This window comes from Crassostrea angulata, chromosome 5 (genome assembly GCF_025612915.1).
Source record: "Crassostrea angulata isolate pt1a10 chromosome 5, ASM2561291v2, whole genome shotgun sequence".
NCBI classification, from domain to species: Eukaryota; Metazoa; Mollusca; class Bivalvia; order Ostreida; family Ostreidae; genus Magallana; species Magallana angulata.
This window is the reverse complement of record NC_069115.1, coordinates 19173012-19197132: the sequence shown is the minus strand read 5'-3', so window position 1 is coordinate 19197132 and position 24121 is coordinate 19173012. Positions and strand designations below refer to the sequence as shown.

At 30.7% G+C, this 24121-nt stretch overlaps 1 protein-coding gene across 1 annotated transcript; it reads left to right on the top strand.

Annotated features, from left to right (window-relative positions):
* The first annotated feature begins 509 nt into the window (after nucleotides 1-509).
* LOC128183495 (uncharacterized) lies at nucleotides 510-19795 on the top strand. The gene is made up of 7 exons (XM_052852516.1): nucleotides 510-552; nucleotides 647-832; nucleotides 10459-10652; nucleotides 18213-18474; nucleotides 18622-18722; nucleotides 18919-19025; nucleotides 19138-19795. The coding sequence occupies exons 1-7, from the start codon at nucleotides 510-512 to the stop codon at nucleotides 19634-19636; spliced, it is 1392 nt and encodes a 463-aa protein (XP_052708476.1). The 3' UTR covers nucleotides 19637-19795.
* Nucleotides 19796-24121: the final 4326 nt, after the last annotated feature.

Sequence of the window (24121 nt, the reverse complement as noted above, 5' to 3'; positions counted from 1 at the left end):
TTATATACATACAATGTAACTTGTTTATATGTTTTGTTCATTTAGTTCATTTGATTTGACTGAGATATGTGTTATCTGAAATTTATTCGATTTGTGGTAAACAGAAACTTTTTTTGAGTTGAGCATATTTATAAAAAGCTAATAAGAAAGTATATATATTTTTATTTTTTTTAATTCTTTTTTTTTTTTTGGGGGGGGGGGGGGGGGGGGGGCAAATGATGATGGAATAGTTTACGCAAAATATACAGCTAGTTGAGCAATTCTAGATCCCAACCGTTTTTTGAGATATTTAAAAATAACACTGTTTTCCTATGCACAATTTGTATTTTTGTTTGCAAGGAAATAAGTTTTTGATGAATAATGCTTTGCGCGAAGCGATACGTCCGGCTATAAAGGAAGTGGTGTCTACTGTGCAAAATCGCTCAACTAGCTGTATATTGTTAAACATCACTGTATGTGTGCTACAAATGTAGATGATCAACGTTTAAATCACACCCTTCCTGATTAAAATGAGAGCACTTTATTATCTGATGTTTCTGGTCCAATTCACTGGTAAGTTTATCATCACGAAATTTTTACATTCATAAAAAAAACGTATGATAATGTAAACATTGTAGTTGCGTTTTTAATGGTACATTTTTCACAGATTTTGCCGGTTGTTGTTCTGTTGAGAATGTCAACGATACTATAGAGAACGCCATGGTTTCTTGTTCAAACAATTTGTTGTGTACAGCTACGTGTCACCGTGGTTACATATTTCCTACTGGTCTCGAAGAGGAATCATTGAGTTGTCAGGATGGAATGTGGACGCCTTCGCTATTACAATGCAAGCGTAAGTTGTTTTTGTACTACATCATTAATTTCTAGCTATTTCAATATTCACTTCCAGTTCTGTTTAAAGCACATGCAAAATTCTCTAAACAAAGCAATTTATATTGATTTATATTTGTAATAGACTTTGGGCACATATTTGGCTATGTTTCAAACAATGTTTTAAAGGGTACCTGCAGTGCCTGTCAGTTTTTGATATAATGGAGATCTATGTGTAAAAACATCATCCTGAAAATTTTACAGCGATCGCATATTATAAGTAGTTTTCGAGATATTTGGGGGAAACCCGATTTCACACCTGATCGAGTTTTGAATCAAGCCGATTTGGCGCGAGATGAACTGTGACGTCACGGGGTCAACGCCGCTGTATGAGAAACAGGAATTTCGTATGAAAACTGTTTGTTTTCTTGCATTGTTTTATCGATATATGAACCGTATTTTATAGAACAAATATGCCTAATTAGGAAAATTGTTTGCTTCATGAATTTAGTCAAATGTGTAACACATTTTGCATATAAATGCACAGCATATGTAGCAAAATGACAATTAGTCAAAGCACTATTGCTATAAGAAGCATATTTTGTTAATATTGTCACTCTTTTGAATGATTTTTCCGTTACATTATTAGCTGATTAATAATATTGATAAATACATATTTCGTAAAAGGTAACTCGGGGACTATTCCTCGTATAAGGCATACAATTACAAATGATATCGCCCGATTATTCAATAATATTTTTATCGGACCAATAACAATTAAAATAGTATGCATTCTTCAACAAACAAACACGGGATTATAAATGGATCAAGGCGAAAGTCCAAGATGGCTGTATGATTGAATCTGTCTCGTTTTCTTTTAAAAATACGATAATGGGTATTTCATTTTAGATTTATTTACATCCTTTGTCAAAATGTTCAAGTTTATTCAGATTTCATAATGATTCGTTGTCAGAATAACAATTTCAGCTATATGGAGTTAAAGCATTAAATTGCTGACCATAGCGCTCGAAAGAAAGTTGCACTTTATTAGATAAGAAATTAAGACCAACGTAATCACTTCTGAAATAATTAGTAAACTTGATCACATAACAAAGCTTTAAATTGTTGAATTGTAAATTTGGTCATTATTTAAGTGATTAAATAAGTAACAATAAGGCTTTTACTTCGAACATCAGTTTTACTTTTTGAACATGCATGATTCTTTCATCACTGATTGACGGACTATACATATGAATGCTTGATTTTACACAGTCTAATTTATTTTTCTGTGTTTATCTTTTAACAATTGAGTAGCTAATTATACACAAATCAATTTACCAGTGTAGAGGTGTGAAACCCTCTCTTTGTTCACCAGACTCGTGTACCATGTGTATACATACCCCAGATGCATGTGTGTCTGGAGCAGTGGCTTCGTTACCTTACCTGTTTACCAGTGTCATTGTCTCTGTTCACTTGTGTGTGAAAGGATATTACCGGGTTTGTAATCAAACATTATAATTTTAATAATTGTAATCAAATGAATAATGAACATAAATCTGCCCATGCAAGCGTTTTAGGATATCGTATTCATCGGTAAAAAGGCGACGAGAATAGCAAATTTTAAAACCCTTTAAGGATGACGTTTACTCAGAATGAAAAAAAAATTCCACTGATGATAATGAAAGAAAAACTATTGTGTGGTATAGACCATACATGGTAGTGTTATTCTTCACTTTCAAAAAAGTACGTCATTGGCCTACGTTTTGAGTTAATGGCCATGGAATATCTTTTGAAAATTTAAGAAAAATCCATAAAAAAATTACACAATGATTGAGATTTTCTTGATTGTGAAAATAATACATATTGCTTAACTCTTTAAGAAATGAAATACAGTTTATGGATGGAAGTGATATTAAATGGATACGTTTTCATTAATAATTTTTATAGATATTCTAGACTGAATTTCCTCTATCAGTTTTCAAATCACTACCCATTGTTTATTCAATATAATTAAAAACTGAATGATGATAATGCTAAAACATTTATAGAATTAAACCAAGTATATTTACCTTTTTCTGCTGGCATAAAATTAATATGAGGTCAATGATCAAAATTTTGAGATATGGCGTCTTTTATCGTTTTTAAGCATTTTTCAATATTTTTGTAATGTGTGTGCCATACGATTATCTAAACGAAAAATCAAAATGAAACTAACAGAAAATATACAAAATTATGTTGACTAACAAATAAAATCTTAACTTTAAATATTATAGTACTACCAAAAATATTTCAGTGGAAAACAAAATCTGAAAAATTAAGTCCAAATTTCCTCTGTTTTGCTTAAAGACAAATTTTCTCAGAGATTTATTCCATAATTTAGTAAACATATCGATTGTTATGTAAATAATAATTCATTTCATTTATACTTTTTGTATCTAAGGCAATTTTAATTGAACTTTTTAACAATCCGGATTTGAGACCTCAAACCCTGAGTAAACAACGTCCTTAAAAAGAAATCTGACTGTAATGAAATAAATACGGATACAAATATCTAAATCTATAATACTTAAAATAACTAGATACGTCAAAACATCAGACCCATATCAATCATTTTGGCTGAAAAATTGAATTTAATTTGTATAGCTTTGTAAAGTAATTTCCCTCCTGTTGACCTCGTGATGTCACTACCGCCGAAGCCTCGTTATCGCCTAGATCTGTTTTCTTGATTAGATTTCCCAAAGCAGGTAAAAATAGCCACTTTGAAGAGGCGTAACTCCGTAATTTTTGCATTGATTTCAATGCGGTTTTTTGCATTAAATTTTGGTAAATAAACTCTTTGACATATGTTTTACATTGGCTTGGCTGCAGGTACCCCTTAAGATGACAGTTAATATGTGACACAGCTGTGATGAGATATAAATCTAAGCCCCGGTCACACTGTCACGATTTTGAGCTACAATAGTGTACAAATACAATAATCGTATAAATTCGGGGTTCATCGTAGAAATAGTAATAGGCTCTCTTCCTTTATCTCAGCAAATCGCCAAACGCAGCTATTGTTTTGAGTATGTTCAAAACAATCGTGTGCTCACAGTACGATATTTAAGCATTCGTAGACTTTCGCACAACGCTCGCACAATAGTATTCTTTTTTTTTTTATTGCTAATTACATCGTTTAGTAATTATGTACATTTATTTCTGAACCTTTTCTTTCGAAATATTACATATACTTGTAATTTCTTCTTTCTAAAAAATGAATTTTGTTCTCCATTGATCATTCAGGGAATAAATCGAACATTACTGCTGCCACTTTCATGACTATTTAAACCATTCATGAACTAAAACAATATAACATTCTTCTAGTTCTTTTATAAAAACAGTAATAAACGTTGTATCAACCTCTTATAATAAAACGCCGCTTAATGATACTAATATCATTAAGCGTTGCAATTGCAACCCCTAATGCTATAAATTCTTGCATTAACAGTTGACAATATCAACCACTTAATATAAATCGCCGCCTAATGATACAATTTTATCATTAAGTGTCGCGAATGCAATCAGACATATCGCTTAATTAAACAAGCAAAAAGCTACACGGCCAACCCCTAATGATACAAACATCATTAAGCGTTGCAATTCGCGGGGGTGTTAAGGAAGCATATGGATTCTGAGTTACATGTAATTTCGTGAAATCACAAATCTTCGTTATTATGTACATGTTCAATTATCTAAGCAACGAAACGTAGACCAAAAGCAAATAAAAATACTGAAGTCAATTTTTTTTTCTCAGAAATTAGTTTGTATTACGTAGATTTACACATTGATGACGTCATGACTAAAGGTTGAATGTCGTGTGAATTTGATCGGAAAGCATTGTAAACATATTCAAAATATAACTAATCTAAGAACTCTAATAAAATATTGTGGTGTGATTTATTGAGAATGGAACATAAGAATACTGGGAGAGATGTTAGTTTTATCAATCATTCGCTAAAAGGTATGTAAATTTGCTTTTATTTCTCGGCCAGGCTTTCCTCTGTCGTTGTTTACGATATAAAAATCCGACTAGAACAACACTACCCCGCATATATTGAACTTGGGAATTTTATATGTATCGTTAGTTTAATCAATGCTTAAATTGAAAAGTTCTGCTAGAATCCCATGTTGTGTGTTGTTTTGATGCAACTTGCCGTTTTCCGTACAAACTTTAATAAAGTTGGGAAGGTTTTACGAGAACCGGATGAATAACTATTGAATTAAGAAAAACATAGGATTCTAGCAGCAGTTTTGATTAAACTGAGATATTTTGCCTTCACATGGTATGTTTATTTTATTTTGGAAACCGCGGGGTATTGTTGTTCTATCTCATTTTATGTTAAGGAATATACGTAAGCTATTTATAGTTGTCACGTGATAATGCACTAATGTGGCAGTAATGTACTACCCGATTTTATTGCACTGACATCTATTTCAAAGGATAATACTAAGTTTTTGATCGTATTCAAAATAGTTATTGAATTTCACGATTTTGAATATAGCAGTCAAAATAAGACGCTAAATTGCCCATATGCTTCCTTAACACCCCCGCGTTACACTCTTAATGATATCATAACTAACCAAACTCATCCCATTTAAAACAAATATATAGGAAAGAAAGATGGAAGGCAGAAAAATTATACATACAGAAGGAAGATTTTATCATGACACATTATCAAATACAATCTTAAATCCTACGGTACAATACCATAATGTAGAATATTACACATTCCAATATTAAACCATGAAAGAATATCATATTATATGATATAAAAATAAGATTGTGGGATACATATCATACATATTATACTATATTGCATTATATAATACATTAATATATCATATTTAAAACAGAGTTAGCAAATCACAGCAGCAAAACAATGATATTCACGTAATCAGTGTCCTGTTTATTCGGTAGAAATCATCATTATGGATAGGAATTTATAAACTGTTTACATTTAATACCAATTTCTTTCCAAAAGTGAAATAACTGCAAAAATTAAACAAAAGTAGATCAACAATTCAAATTCAATTAAACTTTGTTTGAAACATCCTTATTTGTAAAGGAATATAACAAATATCGATTTAAAAAAATCCCCTTGGTAGGTGTTTGAAGTTAAACACATGATCTGTGCTGAAATAGAATGATATACATATTTTTTTTTATTTGGCAGTGAATTTTCGTGTTCTTGCCGGTGCTTTATGAACTTAGGTATGCGATGTGGTCCATGCGTATCTTGTTTTTATTTTCTTTATCAATGTCAGGGGGTTTGATGCACGCTCAGAATAAATCTATGCATGATACAGTCTACTATATTTAATCTTTAAAATTTTATTTTTTATGCGTGTTTTCTTTTAATATTTTTTACCAACTGATAAACAAATTTTTCCGGCACAAAATTGATTTTTCAAAGACATTTTATATTAGAAGCCAAACCTTTTTCAACAGCTTTTACCATTTTTTTAAAACACCACAAGATCACAAAATTAGAGGCCCAGGGGTCACATCGCTCATCTGAGCAACACTTTACAAATATGTAAAATATTGATCCCCTGTTGTGGCCCAATACTACCCCTGTGTGGTCGAGATTTGAACAAACTAGAATCAACACTATATAAAGATGGTTACACATAAGTTTCAACTTGTTCTTGGTAACAAGATTTTTAAAGATTTTAACGAAATACTACCATGTAACAGTTTGACCACATCCCCCACATCTGTGGCCCCAACCTACCCCCAGGGTCTTGATATGACCTAATGTTAACACAAAAATGCATATAAAGCTTCATTTTTACCTATTTATCTCCCTTGAAATAGGGTGTAATCCTTCTTTTGTACACACTTGAATTTCCTTGGCCCAAAGGTGATCCGTGCAAAGTTGGTTGAAATTGACCTAGTGATTCTGTAGGAGATGACGTGAATTCGAATAGTTTACAAACGACGACAACAACGACCATGACTACGACAAAAAGAAGAGAAAAGAAAAGAATTTTTATCAGAAAAACTCACTTGAAATTTCGGCTCAGGTGATACAAAATTGTATAACCTTAGATATGTGTTTCCTTTGTTTCTATATGTTATCTAAGCTTTTTGTATAATCTGTCACTTTTTTTATTAGGTCACATTCCAGTCACGAAGTTTGGTAGACTATGAATGGAAATAAAGTGCAAAATTACATGTAATATGTTATTATTCATGGTAATTACTTAGGGATAAATGAGTACAAAACAAATGTCTTCTTGGTATTCATTAATCATTTTGTTTCAGATACAATCGTGCAAAATGAAAATAATATATACAAAATACACATCATATGAATTCAAGATCTTTTTTGAATACTTTGCTTCTGAAGTTTTTCTTACAATATATATTTACGGTATATAAAGAGCATATGCTGCAGCCAATAATGCAGGTGTGAAGAATAAAATTGACCCCCGTAGAAAAATGACCTGGAGTCATCTTTCAGCGTAGAATGATGACCCTAATTGTTGTAGAATAATTGGATTTTTCTAAGGAAATTACCCAGGGGTTATTTTTCTTCATGTTAAACATGATGAAAAATGACCACCGCTGTAAACAAGAATAGAAAGGGGTTACACCGTATCAAAGAAGTCTTACTTTTAATTACTTGAATATTCACACTCTTCAGGTGATTTTGAAGTTATAAACACCGAACTTGTAAAGAAATCGATGGATTTACTTTTTTATATCTATTGCAAACACACTCAAACACACTTTCATTTCCAATAATTGATTGTTAATAACTACGTCTCTTCTCTCGTCGATTTATGGCGGGAAATGACGCTGCACTTGTGTATAAATCGGCTGAACTGTACTTGACACTTAACGTGAATAATTCTAAACAACAATTTATATACCTTTACTATTTAAAAACGATTTTTAGTCAAAAAAAATTATGCACAACCTGCTAAACACTTATAAATTATTTTATCGCGATTTTACAATTGCATCGGCAAATTTGCCAATCTAAATGTGTCCATTTTGGTCATTTGAACTTTGTCATTTTTTTTAAACTTTTCACAACGATGTTGTGGTGAATGATGGGCCTTTATCTCCCTTTTTAAAGTTTACATCAAACGAATTACAGGGCAGTGCAGGAGATCTATGGGCTATTATTTTCAGGTCTCAAATTGCAGCTGTATGGATACCACCAGGTGGTTTCGAGGGAATTATATATCACTTGGTTTTGATCACAGTACGCATTTATATTTCTTATCCAGGCGATCTTTACTTCCTCCGAAGTTGTCAATTCTCCCACAAATTATTTATGCATTAATCATCTTGATTATTAATTAAAGTATGCCGATGATTAAGTATAATATATTTTTCTAATCGAGTACTTTCAGTACTTTGATGATTTTCCTTACTGGCCGTTAGCTTCTACTAGCCTAATGGCTGCTGTTAGCGGCTGCTAACTTCAGCATGGTTATAATGTCTAACAATGGAGCAAACGTTTCATAATTTTGGTTTCATCATTTATTCTGGGTGATCCAATTTCATATCAAATAGTTAGTAGAAGGGGAAAATCGCCATTGCAGGTATAATTTTTGAACAATATCGAGTCTACTCTTTCATCGCTGATAAACAGAATGTTGTTTTCTAGGGTCTTGTATCTCGAAATAATTCTAATGTGTTGTGGCCTGTAATAATGAGATACATGTAAATATAACTCGTTAGCATGACAATATTAATATGTCAGTGTCTTGTTATAAGGAAGGATTTTTTTAGAGAGAGAAAGGAAGAGAAAAACCAGCTTGAAAAACCGGTATATTGAACCAATGCAAAATAAAAGATGGCATGCGCATTGTTCACAAGTAAATAATTGTGAGCTCTGTAATTCGCTTATAACTCTACGACTGGCACTCAAATTTTAGTTTATCACTAGCAATCTTTCCTAAAGCGTTGCAATCAATAAATATAAAAAAAAAAAATGTTTAAAGGTGAATGTCAGTAGCCAGAATTGTATGCTACAATATTATTAGATAAATGCTTTATGATGAATGTCAACATTAAATTCAGTGCTTTCTGGTCGCAATATAAATAAAAATGTATACAATGAATATCTAACTAAGACAAAAAATTTATTTTTTAGATAATTAATTTAGCCATGAATTGACTTTATCGAATGCCAACTGACTTTGTAAGACTAAAATAATTGAACCATTTATTACAAAGTAAGTCTGTTGATATAATTTATTTCAAAATTGAGGACAATTGGGGACACAATTTTACTTCTGAATATGACACTCACATCTACTGTAATTTTGGAAATCTAAGCAAATTTGTAATTCCGTAGCATATATCGCTATTTCGTAACTTTTCCCAGCATTTTTAGATTAAGAGGTTTTAAACATACACATTTGGTTTAAATATATCACTGATGCTATCGTTTAACGGGTATAAAATAATTACATCTCTAATCATTCTATTAGGGATAAAAAATGTTATTTTGAAAACCAGGATGCATTAAATAAAAAAACTGCTCTAACTTACGTAGAGATGTTCTACTATTTAAATTTTTGTTTTAAGGAATCTCTGTGCAAATATTTTTCAATATGAATATTTCAATTAGTCTAACGCATTTCAATGGCATTCATGTATCATTGTAATTATTTTAAAAAATGTTATTTCAATATCTCTTTACTAAATATTTTAGTTTAAGTCAAAAGAGGACGCATATACACGTGGATGTAGTCATGTATACAGTACCATTATAATGCATTTGATTTGGGTTTGGAGGAATTCTATAAATGATAAAAAAATGCGATTGTCATTGAGTTTTATAGATGTTTATGACGTTTACTTATATTTGATTATAACCACAATAGACATTAAAGACATTCACAAAGAGTCGGACGTCTTTTGCAAATCAATGTTCTACATTTAGATATATTATTATATCATTAAGAGTGCAATTGCAACGCTTAATGATAAAAATGTTTGTATCATTAGGGGTTGACCTTGTAGCGTTTTGTTTGTTTCATTAAGCGTTAGGTCTGCTTTGCATTCGCGACGCTTAATGATAAAATTGTATCATTAGGCGGCGATTTATCATTAGTGGTTGATATTGTCAACTGTTAATGCAAGAATTTAGAGCATTAGGGGTTGCAATTGCAACGCTTAATGATATTTGTATCATTAAGCGTATCATTTTACTTACAATTGCAAACATTGTCACAATATGTATTTTGTTGGTAATCTTAACTGACAAATTTACTTCTACTTGTACGTGTTTTCATACATCCTTTATAATCTATATGAATACTACTCTAATTGCATTATTGAAATTAAAAATTATTTCCAGGTAAATATTTTATGCAAAAATGTAATCAATTATTTGTTTAATAGCCACTTTATGAATTAACACACAAGATACATGTATATAATCGAAAAACTCGCATTTATTCGTAGTGAAATCGTGTATCAATCGTACAATTTTGTACTCCTTCGTACGAGTATCGTATAAAAATCCTCTTTCATCTAACCTGCTCGTAAAAAAATCCCAAAACGTTCGTTATATAATCGTCAAAATACATAAATGAATCTGATCAACACTGATTTGAATCATATCACTTATCTTATAACAGGTTTACCTGACGTTTTGGTTACATATGCAGCAAAATGGGCTTTTTTGGGAGTTCCAATCAGACTCTGTAACAATATTTCAACACGACTGGATGATTTAAAAGATAATTTAGAAGAGGCTTTTGCAGACCGATGCCATAACATAAGTGGCATTTTCGCAACAGTCCAGTTTAAATATTCCTCTTTGTCGTTTATGGTATGCATATGTTTGATAATATCTCTATACAATCTGAAATATTTATAATAATTGTATCGTACATTACACGATAAAAAAATCCATAAAAAATAAAAGTAACCCTACGTGACTTGATACGAAAGCTCAGAAGGCTTATTGGAGATTTGAGATTCAAATATGAGATTTAAATAACAATTCAAAACTCAAAATCTGACATTCAATATCTAGATTAATTAATTGAATTGTGGATCTGAAACCTTTAACTTACGACATCAAACTGTTCGAAATCAAGATCATTCGTACATGCTCTCGCCAACCAATAAATATCATAAAAACTTTATTATAATGGTTAAATTAACATTATTTAATTAACCCCACACAGTATAAAAAATTGAATTAGTGATACACCTGTAATACTGTGTGTTCCGCGAATCTAAGTGATTTTGTTTGCTCTGTATGACTGAGAGAGAGGGAGAGAGTTTAATTTTGATTGAAATACACGTATATATATAGACGATAGTTTAGCCTTTTGAAAGAGGGGACGTTGTTAAGGTGAAGCAGGCCTACTATTGTCTTCCTACAATTGTTAATTTGAAATTAAAAAAAAACTTCTATGACGTCACCCATTGCATTTAGTCAACGTTTATTTTCACTATCCAATCAACAGTTGTTGGATTTATAAATATCCAATTGATGAGCAGGTTGATATTTTTAATATCTAACCGCCCATCAGTTGGATATTCAAATATCCAACAGTGCATAAAACAAATAAAAATGACAAAATGTTGAAACCTGTACGCCGCACTTTGGAATTTCTTTTTTTCAAACAGCATTAAATTTTGGACCAAGTTAACCCACTTTGAAAAAATTGTTCAAAGTGCGTTTTCAAGGTACATACACATTTTTTTTTGGTATCGACACTCTTAACGCATTTTGAATTTTTTTAATATTTTTTTAACGGGTTTTTCATTTCACAACATATGTACATGTATGACATAATAGGTGATTGGAGCATTTGTAGAAACATATTACATATTGTACATAATCTTTAAACTACTTCTTAGAAGTATAATTACATAATCTTTAAGCTTTTTCTACTTAATAGTACAATTTTGTATAGTTCATATGAAGTGAAGCTGATTTTGAGAGAGAGAGAGAGAGAGAGAGAGAGAGAGAGAGGGGGGGGGGGGTATAATGCAGGTGGATAACCATACATGTATAGACGATACAATAATGAGGACAATTGAAAGGATATGAGGGTTCACAGAGATCAAAAAAAAAAAAAAAAAACCCAGAAACTTAATCTTGTCAATATAACTACAATTGTTCACAAATATTCTGCCAGTGGCTTTCATATTCCTTATATTTACATCTTGTCAACAACAAATATTTTTCAGTTAAATTCTTTCTGTTATGACCTTTTTCAAAGCATGTATATTTGATATCGGATTACTTTTATATTTACATGAAAAAATATATTGCTTAACAAAAATAGCTATCAGGTTAAAAAATTTATAACTTTTTATTTATATTTTCCAAAAATAACTGATTGAATATCAGATGTAATCGAGATTTCAAACTGTGTAAAAATCCACTTTTTAACATCACACCTCAATTCTTTTACTATATTACTTTCATAAAATAAATGACTAATACTTTCTTCATCTGTTTTGAAAAGGTGCATACAGCAGACTCTGCTTATTTTATATTAAAAAGATACTTATGTGTATGAACAATCCTATGTAGTATTTGATATTGCAGCCAATGTAGTTTTGATTCCTGTGTACAATTAAAACGGAGTTCAAAAATTTTATTCCAAGAAGTTTGTGAATAGTTGTAGCCCTTTTCTCTCCATTTTGATATACATGTTCATATTGCTCTTTTTTGTCTAATAGTATAACTTTTACATGTATTATAAAAATAGAATATGATTATGGATAATTGGTTCATATTGTATTGTGTTCTGTAAGTTTGGTAAGTGTATATCTTGTGTATGCAGTCTGTTCGAAACTGCAGTTCTTAAACTTGCATACTCTATATGAAATTTGTCTTTGGATTACTGTGTTTCAATTCATCAAAGTTTATGAATGTTCCATCTATATTAAGCAGATCACTGACAAATATAAATCCTTTATTAACATAACTTTTGATAAATATTGATTTATTGTCTACGGTGATTTTGGGATTGTGCCATATATTATCATTTATTGAAAAATTATTTTTATATCACAAATTCTGGAACTGAATTTCTAATTTGTTGATAGTATGAAGATTTGTTAACACTCGTGAATCTAATTTACCGTATTTAGAACGGGAATGGGGGTGGGGTTGACCAAAGATACAGGTAAAATACCAGTGCATCATTTAATTGATTACAAAAAAAGGTCCCTTACCCCTCATTTTTCCTTCCAAAACATATGATACTCAGTAACTTTGGGAAAACATTTAAGTTCGGAAAAAGAAATATGCTCTATATTAGTACATGAAATGTTATTTTAAAAAAAAGCTGGCCGAACAATAATTTCTCCATTGGTATGTGAAAGAATCAATGTGTTTCAACAGTAACCCTCTTTTCGTATTATAATCAAATAAATCACTTCAATAAATGAATATTAACATTAACGAACATTAAATTATTATAAACTTAAAAACAAGCATAATGATGTGGGCTAATGTTCTCGCACTGATCTTTTAAATGGTCATATTGTTGATATAAAAAGAACTAAGGTATCCTTTTTTCACATCATATTTGCAATAAGCCAGTTGAAATATATTATAAATTGATCTCCATGATTCATATATATAAATCATATTCGTTCGGGCAAGGCCCAATATACCAGATAAGAGGTAAATTTGATGCATACTTAAAAAAAAAGGAAAATGCAGTTGCTAAGCTTTGAAGTTTATGTCATTTTCGTAAAAAGTCAAACCTCCCGAATTTTTTTTTCTGTATAAATTGTCGATATTGTTTTGTGAGAAAAGAAAAAAAATTGTCATTTTGAAACTGTTTATCAAGTAAGATGAGAATGCAATGAGTTCTTTTTTAAATATATCACATTAAGCTAAACAATGTTTAAACAATCATTTATTGTATATAAAACCATCAACTATTTTCACTAAAATATCACCGTGTGAAATTTTCCCCTTGGACATGACACCTTTTCCCCTGTTACTGGCGTTTAGTGACTTTGATCGAGACACCCTTAATTGACTCAGAGTTTAATCTTAGTAATCCGTTAATTGAAGTAACTCTATATTTACTTTTCTATTATTCTCTATTGTTAAAAATGTTTTGTTATCTATACGTAATTGTTGGCCATATTAAATATTCGACAGTTGGAGTGCAACAGTCAACGCGCTCGTACCACCGACCTCGCAAAATATTGTGAGAAGTTTGTGGAGGTTTAATAAATCTTGTAAAACGAATACCGATCGACCTATTATTTTCCGTGGGTCACAAAACCATGAACATTTTTTTTTTCAAAGTGCGTTAATATCGACGATATCAACGCACTCTGAATTTTTTTTTTCAAACTGCGTTGATTTGGTCCCAAAGTTAACGCACTTTGAGAATTTTTTTCAAAGTGCGTAATTTTTCAAAGTGCGTTGTAACACATGTACTTCCAACGTAAATCCAAATTTATAACACAGAATCTTGTCATCCATAAATTTATATCCGATAATCAATGAATGAAATTTCAGCAGAGATATCTCCTTTTCTTAATTTCGATAGATTTGGGATCACTTATATATCAATTCCATAAACACTTGTAGACTTCCTCTTTGAACCTTGAACCATATCACTCCTTGTCCTTAGTTTTAACAATATAGGGAATAATGTCGCACTGTGACTTCATAAGACTCTTATTAAAAAAAAATTAACAAATCATCGTCTGTTAATTTTATTTAAATTTCTTAGCAATCCCTCTGAGGGTCTTAGGCCCTCGGAGGGAATGCTGTCTCTAAACTATTCAACACTACCTCGTTATTTATCCATTACATACAATCTGGTGGTTATGAATTTCCACAAATGTTAATATTTTTTTTAAATGGTGTTTTGACTTCTTATGTTGAAAGACACTACTAACAAGCTTTACTTTCCTTTATTGTTGGTAGCGCACGTGATTAACATGGACTTTTGGTAAGCTGTAACTATCTTTTTCTTGTGTTAAAAAAAGTTAAAAATGTAGCTGATGTCAAGTGAAATATAATTAGATTGCATTGCATAGTCATACACAAAAATCGTATTGATTTCAAAACAACATGGCTGAGTAGCCAGCAATGAAATAGCCAAGCCTACGTCACATTGCTGTTTGACACAACTACCCAAAGCCCACAAACCCATGCTCCTGTTAAAATAATTCTATATAAAACTTCAGAGAGTTACTTACATACAAAGTACACATTTGTATGATTTCAACGAATTGTAAATTTTGGCGGGTGTGAAGGTATTGGGATATTATGGAGAAATTCAACTTGGATGTAATAAATATACCTGTTTATTCATTCTCTTTTTTGTAGTTGATATTTCAATGAATAAATTGTAACAAGCTAAAAGATTTATAAAATGCATGCAGCTGAACAAATCTGTAAAGCTTTATTGTTCTGTACACATGAAATCGGCAAGGTGAACAAATCGGCACCGATTATATACCAAATATATAATCAAATCAAATATCTTTGATCGTAAAGGATATGTGTCTTTCTACATTGAAAAAAATGCCAAAAATTTGACTCATAATAAGCTGTTTATTTCAGACAAGGAGTCTTAATATTTTGAATATTTTTTTTGTATAAATTACTTCTAATGAGATAATATCTAAACAATAATCATATTGTATTTATTGGTGAAACTGGGCTTATGATTTATATTTAGATTCAGATACAGGGGCATAGCTTGAGATAATATTCTAATGAGGCAAATTTATTGGGAGTTTTAGAATGTAAAAAAAAAAACATTGTCCGGAACGAAATTTTGTTTTTTTACATTTCAGACCAGCTGCATCTATTCACAGTATTGTTGTATACAAATTTTTGAATTATAATAAATTCAAAAATTGATAACACGATTGTCGTGTGATCAATTTTTGAATTTATTATAATTCAAAAATGTGTATAGGACAGTATTTATATGTAATAAAATAATACTTCTAACATATTTTAGTTCAATGAACATTTTTGTTTTAATCGTTGTTTACTTCAAAATGTTAATGGGCCGATTCGGCATTTTTTTTTTTTGGAGTGTGCAAATTTTGTGAGAATATCGTCAACTGAGACCATTTCGTGCCTGTGAACAAAAAGTAAGGCAGGGCCTTATAAAAATAAAAGTACTGAAGTACTTACGGGAGTTGATTTTTTCGATTATCATTTATTTTAAAATCAACTTATCTAGCGTGGCAATTAGTTTCTAGTCTTTATCTAAATTACGCACTTTTTTATTATATGAATTTTAATTAGACTTTTCAGACAAGAATTTAGAGAAACCCAATAAAAATCGTGTTGTGTAATATTTACAGATATATTTTAAACTATGTATTAGTAATCGAAACAATTCCAAAAACTGTATGGATCCAAATACTATTGATATTGAACTCCAGTCTCATTCAACCAGACGCTCAGCTCTCTTCGTTAATCTCCGACAAGCAAGTAAGCCTCTCTGTTTGTCGAAGATTTCCGTAGAGAGCCAAGCGTTTGGTTGAACGAGACTATATTAAACTCTTGCGTAGTAATACATGAGACTACAAAAATATCTAAATTGTTCGTATTATATAAAATCTGACTATTTTCAAAGTGTTTATAGATAAGTTTCGTTGAAAAAAAATTCTCCAGCATACATTACATCGAATTTTTCTGTTATATTCAAGAACTTAGACTTGTCAGCGGTGATGATTTGTGCTTAGGTCCAAACATTGTTTCACTTTCGGTTTGCCAGAGTAACTGCATAGGTGAGTTGATTAAAATCAACTCCCAAAAAATAAAGTGAATTCGCTCTCTACCATAACCGCTGTGTTACACAACAAGGGAGAATAAACCCAGGGTTTTAACTGTTGGTCGTGAAATATCCCAGATTTCAAACGCATCATGTGAAAATGCACATAGGCGAGCAAATTCACTTAGATCCGCGAAACATCATGTATTATTACTAGTCTAATTATTAACTTTGTGTAAAAATTAATAAGAATATATATTTAGATAGGGAGAATATAAAATTTAATTGTACACAAGGACATGTACGGATGATCTTTATTTAGAGCAATTTGATGTCGTTAGGCTGCAGGTTTCAGAGCCTTCATTTGATTGGTTAATTTTGATACTGCAAAAGTGGTTATTTGCACGGGGGAAATTTTAAATTACCCGGTAAGTTGAAAATCGCGTAAAATACCCCCGCGCGTATGGTAAAATAATGAATACTTTAAAGTGGTAAATCACGTATCCGCGTATTTAATACCTACGCATATTGTTTGACCATATAACACGCGTTATTTACCATCAGCGTAAATAAATTCCCACTATACAGTATTGAATCTAGAATCGCCAATCTTGATTCTAGTATTATTAATCTCGTATTTAGAATCTCAAATCTCAAAAGCCTTATGGCCTTTTGTAACTACATGTATAAAATATGAAGATGTTCTGATTAGTGAGGCGATATATATATATATATATATATATATATATATATATATATATATATATATATATATATATATATATATATATATATATATATATATATTCAATCTGTAATATATATTTTTCAGTTTGTCACAAAAATTAAGAGCAAAAAGAATTAAGCTGTAAAAACACATAATGCCTGCGTATAAAGAATACCTTAATTAAAATTTTGAGTTTTCAATAAGACTTTAAAAAAATATATATATCCATTCAATTATATTTGAGGAAACTTCAAAGAGAGTCCAATTCAAAAGTGTTACGGCATGAGTCAGATTTTTTTACGAAATTTCAATGTTTTTTATAAATGTCCATTTAAAATTCATTTCAATTTTTGTTTATTTGAGGAAGGTATGCAACAACAAGAGAACAACGTGTTTAAAAAACATAGTAAATTTGGACACAAGTTTTTAAGTTTTCAGTTTCTTTTTATCGCTTATTTTGTTTTGTTTTAATAAGATTGCAAATTATAACCTTCAGTGGGTTTTTAAAAAAATATGTTTTTGCATAATAACAATTTATTTAATAGAAGATAATCAATTAATGATTTTTCTTATCAGTCAGACTTTTTTAAAATGATACCATCAAAAATGTCGACTCTATATAATGTAAAACTGAAAATTGGTTGACTCTTCCATTTTAGTTGAACTTGGACGTTCTTTTGATAAAAAAAGATAATCATTAAAAATAAGACAGTGAATCAATGTTAAACATTTATTCATTATATAAGATATTTATTGAAGATTGAAATCATCCCACAAAACGCAGATCTTCTTTAAACTTACATTTATAAATATATTTCGAATTTTCTGTTTAACACGTTAAATGATACATACATGTACTGTGCATATTTATTGTGTGTTGGAAAAATCTATAGTTATCAAACTGATCATGACTTATCTTTTAAAGGTTTTTACGGACTTTGAAGCAGTATATCAAAATTATACAAATATGAACGAACTCAACATTTGCATAAACTATACAATCCACACATTTCCAAATCTGCAAATCATCAAAACAATGTTTGACGGTGTTACTTGCGATGATTATAACTCAAGTAATACGATTTCTGAACTCCTGTATATCAAGGATACAATTAAATTCTGCTTAAATGGTACGGAAGTCCACAACGTTCAAACGTCTGGTCCCGGAAGAAATGAACAATATTGTGGTAAACACTTTTTTCCCTTTTCATCTTTATCTTTCTCTTTTTCTCTAACTCATCATGTATCATTGCAAGTTATATAAACATTTAGTGTGACATACAACAAGATCACATTTTTCAACAAGATAATTCTAACGATCCTGTTTCGGTCAGATTTTAGAGAAATATCTACATCCAAAACAACTTCAAAAATGTCCACAGAAGCAACAACTTCAAGTGCTCTGGAAACCAATTTTTTTTCAACTGAAGCATGGGTTACAGAAGAAAAAGATTATTCTTATACCAGTGAGTCTATAGATTTTTTGTTTTTTACGAAGACGATCCTAAGTAGAATCAAGTAAGTATGCAAAAATTTAATAAAAAAAACAACAAAACATTTGCTACAAGCAATTGTTAAATAAAAAAATAGATTGATGTAGATTGAAATTTCAAATTAAATCAAATAATAAGGCTTTATCTTTAGAATTTATTATTGTAGCTATCTACATCGCTGCACTAGCTGGTGGAGTTCTTTTAATTTCCGCCATTATCATCTTGGTAGCTTGCGTTCAAACGAGGCATGATACTTTATGATTTTTCAAACATTTAATAAAATTCAGACAGGAACTTATATATTATTATATAATTATATGCTAACTAACACTCATGTTGCATTTCTATTTTGTACAGAGAAGTAAAATCCCCGGAAACCCTGCCAGCAGTAGACAATGAAGTATTCGACAATAGCTTTAAAGGAGAGCTAATTGAAAACGAACTTTACCAAAGTGCCGATAATGCTACTGACCCTACCGGCAATAAGGTCAATACAAAAGTCAATATGAGTGTTCCTTCAGCAGCACCTAGCTTTAAAGGAGAGCTGATTGAAAACGAACTTTACCAAAGTGCCGATAATGCTATTGACTCTACCGGCTATACTGACAATACAAAAGTCAATATGAGTGTTTCTTCAGCAGCACCTAATTGTAAAGACCTAACACAAACAGAACAGGAATTGGAACAAGACCAGTACTCGTATCCGTCTAAATGTAAAGAGACTAACCTCAGTGTTGATGGGTTTAAGGATGAGGAAATAGACAAATTGTATTCTAACGCCGCTCAAAAAGGACACCAAAAGACACCCAACTTTGATCCTGACAGTGATTGTCAGTATGCTGTTGTAAGGGAATAATACAGACATATGACAGAGAGCGACTTAAAAAGTTAACAGCGCCTTGATATGAAACAAAAAGAAATGATTCCTGAAGTGGCCTTTAAAAAATAACGCATCTTGTTAGCTGCAATCTGCTTCACCATAAATGGAACAATATATTGCTCCGATAAATGTTATAATCGCAAACATAAAAATATGTAGTTAAAAATAAATAAAAAAAGTTTTTACTAAATAAATGCTGTTTGTAAATAAATGTCACTCTTTGGTTGGTTTAAATTTAAATCATTTGACAAATATATTTTAACTAGATTTGTTAACTACATGTATCAGATACTGGAAACAAATGTTAGGTGTATTATTACTTTGGGATGGCCCCGGTACATTGAGACTTTGGGATGGCCACGCCTGGATAGAGGGACGAGGTTGTTGCACATAGTTCTCAGCAGCCTGGGATGGTCCGTGCTGCGCTTCCATCATGTTTCTCTTTAGCCGCGTGGTTCCGGTTGACCGTGACCCTGTCGGCCCCGCTTGATTCCTCTTGTTTTTTTTCTTAGGTGGCATCTCTCGCTTATAAACAGAGTTTAATATATTTTATAATTATAAAATATTTCATCATTTTCTTAAATTTTTGTCACATTTTTTTTGTTTGCCGCCATGAGCATGCAGACGAACTGTAATTTAAATTTGCACAATCCAAACCATTCTTATAAACAATTTGCTTTAGATATCAAACTTTTATAAAATATGTATAGAAATAAGATTAATTTAAGATGTTACACTATTATATTTTAACAGATGCAGAAAACGTGCTTAATTTTTTTTTGGAAAATGCATTGCCCATCTTTTCTAGATGTTTTCAGCTCAAAGTGATGATTTGAAAGGATGAACCCGATCCCAATAAGTTGAAAGGGGGACCCCCAACCGATCCCGACTTAATTTTTGTTTTGCATACAAGATACAGTAATCCAAATATTCTTTCGTGAAATAAAGGCACTTTTTCTGTGGAAGAAAATAAATGCTATTATTATTTAAATCAAAGATGTATTTTACAGAAATACCTGTTCGGACGGACCTTATCACTACTACTTATATGCTGTTGTTAATAGAATATGTCAAACAGTTGCGCTTATGTAGGTAAAACATATCCCTGTAGGTGTTCCAAACTTATTAGCCAAAATGCTCATTTTATATTGAAGTTATGGTGTCATGTTATTGTCGCTAGAAATGAATCATTGGTAGACAAAATATTACTGTAACATCGCATTTCCGTACTTCTGCACTTTCAATTTGCGATTTTTGATGTGTACTTAAAATATATATTGTACAAACTATCCAATGTAAATGCAAACAAGTTGATACAATGATTCGAGTGGTTCTTTGGTATAAATAAAAAAAACTATTCATGTTACATCCATTTCAAAATACGTTTATTTGTAATCAATTTCAAGAGGACTCTTAATACAGTTTTAGATAGTATACAAGAATAAATACAAAAACATGTGATACGTAATATTGCATGCATTTATGTATGCGAATCTAGCATTTCATTTGCTAAGTGAGCCTTTTTTATGAACTTTCAGAGAAACATCTCAGTTCATGTGTTATTTTTACATCAGTATAATTATATCATTTAGCTAATGATGATTTTTGAAGCTGCCAAACCTAAGATATTCACAATAGTACTTTCTAACTATACTTAAGTTTTTTTTAAAACCTAGCTAAGATAATAAAAATGAACTTATTTTATATAATCATTTCTTCATTTTGAAGGCACTGTATTTTTAAATATGCATGTACATATACACGTACATATACAGCATTGCGAAAATTATGATGCGCTTTCCTACTAGCCTAAATCATATAGAATACTTCCTCCCGGAAGACTGCTTTTAAACCTACTATTTTTCCGGAAGACGAACTATGTCAGAATCCTTTAAAAAAGCTTCCGTTAAACCATTAGCTGAAAAAAGATTCATCCACTGATATTAGTTATTAAATAAGATTAAAGAAAAACAACTTTTAAACCTACTATTTTTCCGGAAGAAGAACTAATAGTATGTTAGAATCCTTAGAAAAGCTTCCGTTGAACCATTAGCTGAATAAGAAAGATTCCTCCCCCGATATTGGTTATTAAATGAGATTACAGAAAAACAAAGTACTTGAACAACAAAATGTACCAGTCAAAAATTAATTTATGAATGCATTTACTAGATGGCAGTAAAACAAATTGGCCATTTGTATTTTATCTTTTTTGTCTGTCACCTTTTCACACATTGTAATGATGTTGTTTGATTGAACTTCTTAACACACCGTAACACATATATTTATTTATTTCTCTTTGACATTCTTTATGAGCAAAAATGGTATACATCATGTTAACATCTTCAAAAAAGTAATATAAGTCTCATTACATTTAAAGGGGTTACCATCTTTATCTTCACAACAGATAACATTACCTTGGTTTAAGGCATTATAGCTTATTAACATTTATCAGTGACCTACAATAAGTGCTTAAGCAAAATGAATGAGGAAGATACACAGGATTTTTCTTTAAGACTGTCCTACGCCGTAACAGCAAACTGAATAATTCATGGTGATTAAAACAGCAAAAAAATAATGTATAAACATACAATCGATGTAAACATAGTATGTATGAATAAATGGATTGATGGAGTAAACACTTTCATTCAAAGGAAGAATATCTGCCATTTAGTCAGTTGAAAGGTAACTAAATGACATAGCCATTTAGTCATATTTTCTGACCGTGTTTTACTGTATGTTCAGAGTTTCTTCATGAGATTGAAAAACCAAATAAGACAGAACGTTAGTAAAATATGTTTATCTTTCTAACATTATCTTTTCTAATATTATTCCGTGTAACCCGTGTAGATCAAATCAAAAGAGCAAATTGAAGTAACCAGAACTTTTTTCTGCTTAGTCATTGTTTTTACACTGCATTCACTCACTTAAACTGATTAATATGTATGACATACTTGAAAAAAAATTGAACGTACGGTGGAAAATGAAGTGAGTGAGTTCAATTTAAATAAAAATGAATAGTTAACGGAAATGCTACTTAACAATTTCGTTATAACTCATAAATCAGCACTTTATTTAATAACTGCTATTCTGTTACGGCTCCTAGCTATATTAAGAGTGGTTACTAGGTTCAGAAGTCACAATGCAGATTTATGCGTAAAATACTAGTTACACGAGCAATGCAATATTGCAAGGGCTAAATGATCGTATAAACTTTAAATGATATACTTTAAATGATATTCATAATTGTCTATTTTTGCAATGAATGAAAAATGCGGCGATCCCGAAGAAAATTTCCGTTTTCTTTAGCAAAACCAACATTTAGTATGCTTATGTTGAAAATTGTGAATTTTACAAGATTTGTATATTAAACAAAATAAATCATTTATTTGTATTATAACTTTTCTCTATTTTCACGGGGCAGAAATATGTTTTAAGAGACATAGCATGATCAAATTGTGATACCTGTAACAATAATTATATTTAAAACACTTCAGACATCTATCAGATATCTAAAGTATTTACACTAGTTTTTTTGAATATGTTATAAAATAATCAGTGTCTTCAACAAACTAGAATTAGGGAAATAAACTCAGTATATTAAAAAATTGTATTAAAATAAAAAAATTAAAAAAAAAAAGGAAATTCGCCATGTCAATAAAAAATACATAAAAAAAGGGAAGTAGCCAACTTAATCAGAAACTATTCAAAACCAGTTCAATTATGCATAAATATTCTCTCTATTTATTGTTGCTTATCAGTCTGGTGAGTTCTATGAAATAATCCTGACCAAAAAAATGCACTATTTTCTGTGATGATGTGGTTGATTCAATCAGAAGGTCAGCATCTAATCTACTGAATAAAGATTTGGATACCTCAGTTATCAATTTATTATCTATAGATGAATTTTTAATGCTAATCATGCATGTACTTTTTTGAGCAGCCCAGCAGACTGGATGCTGCTCTTCTTATGGATTCAGCTCGACTGTGGATAACGCTTTTATATACTGTCCGACGAATAGGTCTTGTAATGCCAAGTGCTACCGTGGTTTTATATTTCCAACTGGTCATACTAATAGATTGTTTAGTTGTCAGAAAGGTGTATGGACACCCGTGTTATCGACATGCAAATGTAAGATGTCTTCAAAGATTATGGATGCTTTTTATATGAAAGGTGAAATGATTTTCATAATGACAATGTACCTCTTTTCAAAGTTGAAAAGTACAAAGCCATTGACGCAGACTTGCAATTATATCAACGATTTAAATTCTTCACATTATATGCAATAATATTCCATCTGAATGAACGGTGTGAGTAGAAATAGTCCGCAATGAAAAACACTGTGTATATAAAATTCAAACTACAACCTTAAAGAATAAATGAATTCAATAAGTATATGTTGATGGGTAACGAAAACATTTTTTGTTTAGTTACTCTAGAAGTGTCTGTAACATATTCCACAA